Raw genomic sequence first — 13,106 nt, 5'->3', positions numbered from 1 at the left:
TTAAAGAGCCATTTTAGGCAAGTTCAAACACTAGAGCATAGCAAAGAAAAGTCAAATAATAAAAATCCCCTTAGTAAGAAACACAAGAAAATGTTAAGACTTGATGCTTTAACTTGGAGGAATATTTTATGGACTTTTTTGAGCTTTTAATTTTTGATTTTTTTTTTCTTTTTGAAGTTTTATGGTTTTTTTTGGGATATTTTTGAATAAAAATACACAATGAAAGCATGTTAAAAGGAAAACTTTTTTCTAAGGCTCAGAGATTAAAAATACACAACGAAAGCATGTTCCAAATGGGGAAGGGTTTAAAAATTTAAGCACATCAAACACACCAACAACCTATTCAAGTTTCTACAAGTATGCACAAGCTCAACTAGGGGATGTCCTTGATATACACAAGGTACATGAGGCCCAATTTTGTAGATGAAAGAGAATAATGCCAAACAATCAGGAGGAAAAGATAACCCAATCTTCACATTCATTTCCCAAAGGTATAATTTTGTTTGGGGCTTAGCCAAAATTGACAATATTGCTACTTCCAAAAGGCCTGCCTTTAGATTTAAGCCACGCTATTTATATTTCGTCGAAACACAGGGGTTGAGGTTGTCCCCTAGAGTGATCACTTCTTTAGGTAGGACCCCTAAAATAAAAGGCAAGATCCCTTATTTATGTTCCCCTCAAACTCCTTAAGAAGGATGCAAGAAGAAAACATAAACAAGAAAACCTCGGGAATCAATAGATAAAGGGGTTTATTGTAAGACCAAATCCAAATGTGAACGATTGATTTTAAGCCCCTTTTTCAATATTAGGAAGACACACCAAACAAGTTGATAAAATAAAATAAAATGATTTTACAATGAAAAAGAAGACAATGATCACTTTTTACAATTCAAATAAGAAGGTTTGGAACAAAACACCTTGATTTTACGCTTTCTAATTTTTCCACATTTTACTCCTTTAACCTCCAAGTTGCCTTCACAAACTTCAGTCAAGTGCATGAAATCATGAAGAATTAGGAAAATTCAATTGCAATATATTGAGCCATTTGAATCCAAATGAAGTGACAACTCATATCATGCATTGAACTTTGTGCAAATAAAGTGCAAGCTAATCACCAAAATGCATTTTTTTGTTTTTCATTTTTTGACCTAGTCAACAAGATTAGATTTGTATGATATTATTTCAGGCCCAAAAATAAAAATCTAAAGAAGAGACCCCTTCTAAAAACTAGACAATTTTCCAAAAATGCAATTTTTTTGGGAATATCTCTTAATTTGTCCTCCAGGGGCCCATTTTTTCAAAATGGACTAATTTTTGTAAATTGAGTTATTGAGCCCTAATATGACATCTAAATTCAAAACACAAACACCTAACCCCCTCTAGAATTCTAAGACCTTTTAAAAAATGTAAAATTTTCCAAAAACATTATTGATTTGTGCCCAAAAATATTTTTTCATGAAAAAAAAAGAAAGAAATTATAACTCATAGAAATCAACTCAACAAAACAATGAATTTTGTCTTGAGTCGTCTTTGATCCAATGGTAACCCGCAAAAAAAATTAAGATATGAATTCCAAGTTGTTTGGAAGATATAATCAAATCTTTCAAAACCTTGAGTTTTGGCCTTCAACTCAACCAACACAAGGGTTAGCCTTAAAACCAAAGAAATAATCCTAAAAAACCACTTGATTAGATCCAATAAGAGGATATGAAAAACCAAAATTGAGACATGCAACTAAAATACAAGCAAGTTAAACTACTAAACTAAAAAAAATTCAAGAAAATAGAGCTAAAAATGTGGGTTTGAGCCCTAGGGTGGGCCCAAAAAATGTATGAAAAAAATGTCGATGCACTTCTATTTACCCTTATTCTCAATAATACCCATGATAAAGAGCATCTTGAGAGGCGACTTATAGCTTCCTATCTATGATGTGCAAAAACTATGAGATGGTGGCTCTCAAATAAACCTAGCTTATGGAAACCCTTGCAAGTGCACCATAGAATGTAAGATTGAAAGCGTAGAGGCAAGAGTGTCAATATCCAAGAATCAATCATGGATGTAATGAAAAGACAAGCTAAACTAAATGAAATGCAAGCCAACAAAGAGATTTACAAAGTCTCTTATTTAAACTATGTGATCTAAGCTAGAGCATATAGACAAGACTAAACTAAGAATGCCATGATGCAAGTATGAGAATGCAAGTGCAAGAATGCTTAAACTCCTTCAAAGCTCCAAAGCCACCAAGAAAACATGCATCATAATGTTAGCATGAGAATTTAAGCTTGAGAGAATGAGGAGAGACCCTCCTTTTAAAGGAAAATGGACAGTTGAGATTAAGAGGCAAAAGAGGCATAATCAAGGGTGGAGAATGCATCTTGAGTGATCCATGTGCACAAGAATCTCACCTAAGCAAGATCAACGGTTGAATTTAAGAGGAAAAAGATGTGAGGAGGAGAATTAAACCTATTTTAAAAATAAGATTCCTCTCACATAGAAAATTGTGCCCCTTATGTGAGATACAAATACATTTTCTTTTATTTTTAAAATATGAATAATGTTTTTCATGTGCACACTTAGGATAAGTGGGATTTGGAGATTTTATTTGATTAAAAAGGAGCAAGTTCTTTCAATTAAATAAAAGACTTAGAATAAAGTGGTCAAACCATAGGTTATAATCGAATAAATAGCAAATTGATGATTTTATCAAGAATAAGCAATGGATAAATCAAGCAAAAATGCTAGAAAGGGGGCTCATAGTCTAGATGGCCATTTTTGGGTGATTACATTAGTCGAAGTTCCCAATCTACCATAACTTCACTCATTTTCAGATTCAGAACCCATACTCACCCTTTCCTACTATTACAGAGTTTGTTTCACTCATAAATTATAAGTTTGAAGCTAGATGAAGCACCACAAATTTATCAAAGATTAATTCATAGAGCAATTTGGTATATCTTAGTCTCAGGTTGAAGAATAAGGTGCATATTGTGAATTAAAAAATGTCATCTACCTCATACTTTCTAACTATCACAAGGAAGGATTCAAGCTCTCCCATATAAAGTACAATGTTTAATAAGAGATAGGAAGACAACAAGAAGACAAAACTATCTTCCATATAAAGTACCTAAATTTCTTTTATGTTAGTACTATGTACATATGTTAATTTTTATTCTTTTTTGATAGAACACTTATTCTAATTATATATTGAGATGTGTTCTATAATGTTAAAATTTGGTTTATTATTTAATTTTTTAAAAAATCATTTCAATTTTATTTATTAATATTTCTATATATTCAACTTTAGTTTTATTCAAATTTTAAAATCTTTATGTTTTAGTTACTTATTCATACTACTTTCCATAATTTCACAAATCTAATTTTAATTTGAGTAGCCCATCCATTTATACATCACTTAAGATCAACCTACTATATTTCCTCATAACTCAAGATTGAACATAACTTTTAAATCTTCAAATTCAAATTCAAACTTTCTTGTCCCTTCTCACTTGACAAGTGTTTTTGTAAATTCTAGTTATGGGCCTATGTATTACATTCATTTGAATAATGAATTCATATATTGTGAGTAAATCTATATTCTAACTTTCCTTTTCCAATTTTTCACTTGTGAGTGTAATTAATTTATATATTGAAAGTAAATCACACTTTAAGAATATAGATTCATAACTGAAAAAATACTCTTACATATAGTCATCTACAAAGCTATACAAGTTATCTATATAGGACGTAGTTCAACCATATTTCAACCTTATTGATTTGACAATCTCTCCCAAAACATTTTCATTTGAATTATGAATTTCAATCTACATAACGTTTGGCATAATGAAAATATCAACAACATGAAATCTTATAGATTTCCTATATCTACAAGGAACTATTCCAATTAAACAACCACTACATTTTTCATACTATTCTAAAAAAATCAATCTTTATATCAAATTCATGAATATTTATATCCTTTTATAGAGCACCATATTAATAGTATAGTGATTAATTTTATTTAATTAGCCCATATTTACAAATATAGGTGATATGAATTTGATAAACAATACAAGGTATACAAAAATTTGGATTATATATAAAAATGGATGAGATGTATGTAGTAGAATTTCTAATCGACTTAATTAAAATGAGTTCTATACATATATTTGGAATTTTAACTTTGCAAGATTATCACTTTAGCTCACAATTTACCATTGTGTTATAGGCTCTTACCTTCTTAGAATTCACCAAAAGATCTTAAATAACTTAAACCTTAGAAAGCTCTTGAAGAAATCTAATTTTAGCCTCTTAAACTATGCCTTCAAAGATCACTATAAAGATACCTAACACACTTTAGACCCTAAATTGTGACCATTGAAAATAAAGAAAATTAATTTATTTTTGTTTGATACTTTTCCAACATTAATATATTCCTATCAAAACTCAATTTAATAAATTTTTAATCAAACTCATAATTGAAACATGATCTCAATTCTTCAAACACTTTACAGAGTCATTCTCATAACTCTTCCCACATGCTTTGGATCAATAAGCATCAATAAGGCAGGGGTCCTAAGGGAGGAGCTTGGGCTCTATTTTAGTGGAGGAGGTGGCATCATGACAATTTTTTAAGGGGGGCTAAAGGTTTATTTAGAATATTTTCCTATAAAATAGAAGCTTCAACTTTTTAGCTCTCTTCATTTAAAGTTGGTCCTATAGAGGGAGCTTCCTAAAAAATAGAGCGGGTGACTACTTAGAGTTTTCATAACTATTTAAAGTTGAGTGATTCCACGACTTCCTTTAGTTTGTCTTATCTTTAAAATTTAAACTCCTAAATTTAGGGAAGTTAGAAGTCCCATGAAAATCAATATAAAAATTTAAATTTACGATGTCATTGTTTTGATTTTTATTACTATCATTATTTAAGTTTTAATATAATAAATAGATTGTTGACATGTGGCGAAAAAAATACCTAAGCCGGTGGAGCTAATTCTAGCCCCACCCCATTTTCACCTACTCAAATGAAGGGGCTAAAAAGTCGGAGCTTTTACTTTGAGCCTAAAAAGACTCCAAATAAACCTTTAGCCCCCCAAGTCTTTTTATCATGGAGCTACTTGTTCCACGAAAATAGAGCCCAAGCGACTCCCATGAGACCCTTGCCTAAGTGGGGCAAAATGGTGTGGGAGTGCAAATAATCCCACCAAAGAATTATGCCATTTGTCAACAACCTACTCTTCATTTCCCCACCAAAATGGAATAATCTCACCAAACTAATTTATGAAGAAATATAATTTTTATTTTTGAAATTCATAAGACAAGCAACTTCTATGAATTTAAGAATAATTTTTTTGTTTTGAAGTGAATTCATATATAAATCCATAGAACTTTTCCCTTTTTAAATATTCATTTTTTGTGAGCGGCAGAAGCGCTATATTTTTAAGTGGGTGCCCATAAGACCCCAGCCTAAGCATGCAATTTGAAATTCTGTATTTCCCAATTAATTTGACCTAATTATTCGAATGCAGAGAATAGGCGGGATAAGCCGTCATTTTGAAAAGGTATTCAGCCAAGGAAAAGTAACGAATTATTCTATTCTTTTCTCATTCGTTCATTCCCTGCAACACGACATGGCAGTTTACCCAAAAAAAACCCTCACAAGATATTCCTTTTTCCTTTGTTTATCTACCGTAAAATTTCAACCCTTATTAGCAGGCACCTTTACTTGTTTGCAATCCCTTACTTTCGGCAGATTAAGAGTACTGGTCGGTCTTCCATTCTACTTTCCTCCTCTTCAACGTTTCCTCCAACAACTGCTTAAAAACTTCAAATTATGCCCTGTTTTTCACATGATTTGCAGAGACCCAAATTCAAGGCGTGCTATCAGAGCTGTGGCGTAATACAGGGCAGTTTGAATAAAAGTCATAAAATTTGTTTTACAGCTGAAACAAAATCATGGTGAAGCTGACAATGATAGCTCGAGTGAGTGATGGACTGCCTCTTGCAGAAGGCCTGGAACATTTTCGTGAACACAATGATTTTGAATTTTATAAGCAAAAGGCCAAGCAATTGTTCAAGCTCATCTCGGAAGGCCAAAATGGAGCTTCCAGAATGTCCCTCAGGATTGAACCTTATTGCTTTCAGTATCCTTCATAATTGGTTTTTCTTGATTCATTGTTCAGATTAATCTCATTTCCATCATTTTTTAAGCTAATGGCCATAGATTAGTTATTAGTATTTGTTGAAATTAATTATTATTATGTGTTAATCTTGAGTAAATTCAAGTTAAAATCTACTAAATAAAAGATTCACAAATTATCATTGTATTATAGACTCTTGCCTGGCTATATTTTTTTCCTCTTGAGTGCCAATGAGTTTGTATGTTTTATTCTTGCATACTCATACCCAACTAGGCACCCTACGATCAGTTTATTGTATGGGCTGTAATGAAATGTTTCCCTTGATTAATTGATGACAGGTATATTATTGAATATGGTGTAATTTCAGTTTCATTTTATGTTCTGTAATGAAATGTTTGCCTTAATTCATTGAGAAAAGCTATATTATTGAGGATGGTGTGTGCTATATTACCCTGTGTGATCAATCATATCCAAGGAAGCTTGCTTTTCACTATTTGGAGGACTTGCAAAGAGAATTTGGGAAGCTTCATCGCTCACAAATAGAAACTGCATCAAAACCATATTCTTTTATCAAATTCGGTGAGTAACATTCCCTACTATGTAAGTTTTTTTTATGGAAACTGATGCTGAAATATGTAATACTTGGTCAATCTATGAAGTAATAGAATATCGTTTGTCTTTTTAATGTTAGCCCATGGAAAATCAAATTCCAGACTACAGGATAGAGAACAACTCATTTTTTTTTTACATAAGGTATCCTCGTGACCTAGCTCAGCAATGACTAGGGTCGATGGTAGCTAGGGCGAGATTAGTCTCTCATGGGTGAGATCAACTGTTTGCAAGATGTTTCACCTCTTAAACTCAGGAGAAATTTGAATTCGAGACAATGGGGAACGACCCACAACCTCAAGCCAACTCATCTACCCGAGAACAACTCATTGTTAATATGTTGGTGCCTTATTGCACAAGGTTGCGAGGCTCAATCAAGCCTTAACTGATCCATGAATTTTTACATGGTGAAAGAAAGCTCAGGGCAGGGCAGGGCAGGGCAGGCTTAGGAACAGTACTTAACAAATCTTGATAGATCCGTGGCAGACCACCTGAAGTCAACCTTCAATTCCCAAATCCATATCTTACCCAGTTATGTTTCTGAAATAAAGTGTAGTCCATTCTGTGATGCAAATGCAATTTAATATAGAAACTATGTATGCTAATCATTATGAACTGTGAAAATCTGATGCCTCTAAAATCTATATCTTCTTTATTTAAAGAATGCAAATAATGTTTATTGAATTCTTAGATAACATCCAGATAACAAACCTTATTTAAATTTAATTGAAGAACAATCTCTTGCGCTTTTGCTACTCAGAAAAGTGAATTAGTATGATTCTATATCGTGAATGTATTCAAGAAACCTAAATAAATTAACAGGAAAATTGGTAAGAAGATGATAAAGTAGATTATTATTTTTATATAATTTTCCTCCACCAGAGACCCTCATGGATACATGAATTGGAGTATAGAAGTTAAAATGAAAATTGAATTTCTTTTTTGGGAGCTTAAGCTCATTCAATTACCTCAAAACTGTCCCTAAAACGCATATGTATAGTAGGCAAGTTCAACAAGCTTGGTAAACTGTTCATATATTCAGAGCATATGAAATTATACTTTTGTTTGTGTTGTTGTCTCTACAATTCATAATATATCTTGTTAAGATTTATGAATTTTTGATTGTGAATATTTTAATCAATGTTTTAGATTATATTGTGTGATTTATTATCACTTTTTTATTTCTAAACACTGATAAAATGTGGTTTAAAAAGTTAGATGAAAAATACACAAATTCAAAAACACTAAAAAAACATTTAACATAATCAGATTTCCACAATCCATTAGTATGTGAGCAATGTTTCTGGATTAGATTGTGTGAGTTTTTTTAGCATCAACGTTTCGGATCATACTACATGATCCATCATCAGGACAAGAGAACATGTTTATATTCCCTGATGGAATAGCAAGGGTATTAATGCAGTCATATTTAATTTTTGTAGAGGCAGATAAAATTATAAGCTTAAGATCGACATGGCCAGAGTGGGTTTTTCTTCAGTCTTATGGGCTCAATAGTGATTTAAGATACCCTCAGTTTCTTTGTCTGTTTGAAAAAATCAAATTTTCTTACCTTCGGATTTTCGATTTATATGTAGCAATAGTCTCATGAACATCGAATCTGATATTGCAGCATTTTAATTACGAATAGGTCATTTCCAGTTCACATACCCTCTAGTTTATCCTCGTCTGCAAAAATAACTTTTTTTTTCGGTTTATAGTTTTTCATCTTCCTGTTGAACTATTTGAGAGCTTAGTATCTGTTTAAAAAATTATATATTTTATAAATTTTTGTTTCTGAATTTACTTGTGTATGATTTTTTTGAATATCAATGTTTTCTAATCTATCACGAAATGTGATCCAAAACGTTGATACTAAAAAAACATACACAAATTTAGAAACAAAAATTTACATTTCAAATAGATTAAAATCTAAATAGATTAACTATATATCTTGTATCAATTGAAATTTTGCGAGGTTATCTTTGCCCCATAACTCTTTCTTGAAATAAATATCTGACCAACTAATTACATGATGACTCTGCAACTGGAAATAGACTCAATCATCCAAAGAATCAGAAAGCTTTATCTGGATACCAGGACACAGAGAAACCTGTCAAAGCTAAACAACAATGATCAAATTCAAGTCCAACAGATTGTGATGAAGGACTTCAGTGATATTGTTGGCAAAGGAGAAAAAAATGAGGGTAAGTGATATTTTTGTGCTATATCCACGCCACCTATCATTTGGTATGGAAGTTTTTACCAAATTAAGTAACTGATCTGCATAACTTGGCAGAAGCAAATCTTGTGTCTACTAGAGGATCCATTGATATCGAGTCGGCAATTAAGGGCTCGGATATACTTCAGGTAGTTATCTTCAACATCGTTTCTTTATGAATTTCAATTATTGCTTGATCTGGATTTGATTTATGAAACCCATTTCTAAATCTATCTTTCTAGGCTCTGTTTTTAAGGTTTGTTTTTTATAGTAATTGAGGGAAAGGGAAAACGAAAAAAAAATTACATTTGTTTTAAGATCAAGTATTTTTCTACAATCTATGAAATCAATTGTTATTCTTTTTTGAATTCAATTGTGTAACTTTTTTTTCATTGATATGATCACACTTTGATTGTGTAATTTTTTTAATCAACATTCCAGATCACAGAGTGTAATCTGAAACGTTAATTAAAAAAATCACAATTAAAAAAAATAAAAATAACAATACATTTATTTTCACAATAAAAAACAGTCTCTTGGACGAAACTCACATATTCATTCATTCTTTGGAGACATAATCTTATCGGCCTGATTTCATATTTGCAGAAGGTGGCACTAAAATGGATGCCCGTTGCAGTTTTAGCTGCTGTTGTAATCATACTCATATGGGCACGGATGGCTCTTTGGGGAATTTGATTACATTGAAATTTGAAGTGCAATTTAGAAGAAAGAATAACCTTTTGAATACAGGCTTTGATAAATCATTTATTTCCTGGTCCAGTTCATGGACTATGGGGTTATTTGTTCAATGTTCATTCATTTATATGAGGTGAGTTAAATGATAACAATTTTCTACAATTCGTTGTTTATATATTTGTGTTTTAGATCACAGTTTGTTTTTTATTATTAAGAAATTAAAAGATTCTATTATTTTATTTTTATTCTTGAAACTTTCTAACATTTTGATGATAGATTATAGAATGTAGTCTAAAATACTAATGGAAAAAAAAATCTAGAAACAGCAAAATAAAAATAAAAATATAAAATATAATGTTTTGTAAACCTTGTAATTTCAGTGCTTAAATTGGCTTCATTTTGATCAATGTGGCAGCTTTCTATAATCACCAAATGGCGAAGAAGGGTGTGATGAGAGCGTCAGACATATGAGGCCGAGCTTGCTGCTTTGTCAAGGTGATTACTAGAAAAACAGACAAATAAGCATTACTGATATCCTATTTGAAAATTGTGAATTGTGTCATAAAAAATTCGCCAGTGTAATTGCAATTCTTTGTAATCTTACTTTCATTCAATTAAAAGAAGTCAATCCATGTGTATATAGGCTGTACTTCAAAGACTTGAGGCTTTTTAAGTCCACAGATGAATTCTTTTTGTAAAAAATGTTAAATTCTTGTAGATAGTTTCTCCAAAACCCTGTTCCTTAAGGTTGTATATGTTCACATCTAGATAGTTGGAGTATATAATGTATCTTAGTTTTTTATTATTACAGATGGTCTTATTTATATACTTTTCTATTTTCTCTTGTTTGTGTAATTTTCAGACACTAAGACTTGATTTCTAAATTAAACGTGTTAAATATGCTTAATTTCTTCCTTAGAATGTGTTGTTTGAGAGTGACTGTGACTGTCAAGCTTTACATGTTCTATTAATGTAGGCTTTATTTTCCCACTATAATACTTTGACATATAAGATAGATTTTATGGAGAAGACATTCATTTTAAAAATTGTAAATTAAAAATAAATTACTTGAGAAAATTTGGGTGGCATACTGAATAAAGTTTTGTAGAAATAGATAATATTTTTAATAAAAAAAATATGTTCATAAAATTTTAAATTTATTTTTGTATATATTTTTAAATTTTGTTGTTTCATTTTTAATGGTATGCATGAAGTCAAAATGTAAATAACAAAGAATGGGAACAATGTAATGTAAGATCTAAACTCACAATTCGTAATAAACATAAAAATAATATCTAAGATCTATTCATCATACCAAAACAAAAGACAATAGGAGACTTAAATAATACTTTAGATAGTGTTTTTGTAAATTTTGAGATTTTGTATTTGTCATGCCTGACTACTACTTCGGGTTTTTCTGCAAATTAGGACCTTGTTATAAGTTCCTTTCAGTTGTTGTGTTTGTATTTCTGAAGAACTTGGTTATATTACTGTCCTTGAAACATGAGACTTATGCTGAACTTATTTTCTGTTTAGAACTATTTTATTAATAGTGAATGAAATTTAGGATTTTGTGATTTGAAATTGGCATATAAATATTTGCATGTTGATTGGGTATCGATTATGTTCATTATGTTTTTAACCCAATGTAAACTGCATTCCGTGTTTGAATGCTTTGAAAAGAAAGTAAATATATTGTATGTTTAATTTGAATGTTAATATGCTGTATAAATATATTTAGAATTTGTCATTGTATTTATGTACGTATGACTGAGAAGGGATTGAATTATTTCATTGGATTTGTTTTCAGTATAGCATATAGGCATATGCTGTAAAGGGATTAAATTTTTCTAAATACTTATAATCTTGAGATGGTTTTGTTTTCATGACTCATATTAACTGTTATTTAAAAGAACCACAATTTGCATTTCATATATATATTTGTTATTAAAAGGGGGCTAATGACTGGCATAAACATTTTCTATTTTAAAAGGGTTTAATTACCTCTTAGTATCATGTAACCCTAAACGGGTATCGAATGTCATGGAGGAAAAACATATTCATTGTGTTGAAAGCCAAACATGGTGGTGGCTTTGTAACTGTTTTGTGCACGGCCCTGTGAAGTGTCGTAGTTGAATTGAATGCTTGTTTATGAGGAATGATGGCACTAAGGGTTTGGTTGGCCATTTCTTTTCGTGAAGTTGGGTTTTTTGTAGAATTTGGGCCGGAACTTGGCCGCATTGCTTTGTTTGGTTTAACATCTGTGATCTTGTTGCTGAGGTATCGGTATAATGAAGGGTGTTGGTTGGAAAGGAAACTTGCATATTTGGTTAAGCTCGATGAAGTTACTCATCAGAAGTTGTCTGTTGTTTTGTTGGGTTCTTCTGCTTCACCCCATTGTGAAGTCATTTGCGAGTTTTGAGTGTTGGCATTGTAGAGATTGCTTACCAGTTTTGGACTTGGCTTTTGGGGCTTTGGCATCGAGTTATATTGCAGAAGTATTTTCCATCTTTAGTATTAACGTAGGGGCAATTTCTTACCCTACTTTCTCTCTCTCTCTCTCTGTTTACAGTTTCATTGTGATATTGATTAGCATGTTGTAACTGGTTATCAGTTTTACATGATGTTTATTTACACTCAAGGATGGGTATATGCAGAGCATAGCACGGTGTGCAATGCTTAGCTCTATATATATCCACCTTTGAATGTGGAGTTATGGAGATATTAATTTGGATGTTGCTACATGTATATTTAATTGGGCTTTGCTCCAAATATGTGTTTTCCATCGAGTTGAGTCCTGTGAGAAACACATGGTTGCGGCAGTTAGCTTGCTGGCTGTTGTGTATTAACAAATAAGTTTTGGGCTCCCATTGGGATGAGCTCTGTGAGAACCCATATCTCAGGCTCACTTGGTATTTTATAGTAAAATGTGAGTGGCTCGGCCTCAGTCTTGAGTTTGCTTTAAATTATCGGCTCATGACCGTAGTTGAGGGTAGAGGCATTTTGTTGAATAGTTAGTATGAAACCAAAACAATGTTGAATTAACATGTTATTAGCATAGCATCTTTATGGTTATTGAATGTTTGAAAATTTCCATGTATAATAGCCAATACACTGTCTGAACATTGTTATATGGTTCGAATTCCTTTATATCAGTTCATGAGGTTGTGTAAACTGGTAATAGGTTATTTGGTGTCGCATCCAGTTATTAGTATTTCAGAGATTCTAAATAGTAAGCATGTTGTCCATGGGTCAGATTTTGCAATTGGCAATTTGGAAATGAGTTTGTATGAACACTCAATATCATCGATTATGTTCTTTTTGTTTTAAAACAACAACACAGTTAAAAAAATTTAGTTAACTGTATGCTGTTGGGAATTGTTAGACATGATTTTATTGGATTTGTTTTGAAGCATTTTAGATATGCCAGTAGTATTTATATTATG

The 13,106-nt window shown here is 31.5% G+C and overlaps 1 protein-coding gene across 1 annotated transcript; it reads left to right on the top strand.

Moving 5' to 3' along the window:
- Positions 1-5,615: 5,615 nt before the first annotated feature.
- LOC149534014 (25.3 kDa vesicle transport protein SEC22-1-like) lies at positions 5,616-10,468 on the top strand. Its single transcript, XM_089806595.1, has 6 exons — positions 5,616-6,140; positions 6,556-6,716; positions 8,801-8,950; positions 9,043-9,113; positions 9,571-9,793; positions 10,076-10,468. The coding sequence occupies exons 1-5, from the start codon at positions 5,953-5,955 to the stop codon at positions 9,658-9,660; spliced, it is 660 nt and encodes a 219-aa protein (XP_089662721.1). The 5' UTR covers positions 5,616-5,952; the 3' UTR covers positions 9,661-9,793; positions 10,076-10,468.
- The last annotated feature ends 2,638 nt before the right edge of the window (positions 10,469-13,106 follow it).

The sequence above is a fragment of the Cupressus sempervirens genome, chromosome 10, assembly GCF_028749045.1.
Source record: "Cupressus sempervirens isolate cs-2001-9-10 chromosome 10, ASM2874904v1, whole genome shotgun sequence".
Lineage (NCBI taxonomy): Eukaryota > Viridiplantae > Streptophyta > Pinopsida > Cupressales > Cupressaceae > Cupressus > Cupressus sempervirens.
This window is presented reverse-complemented; position numbering and strand designations above follow the sequence as displayed.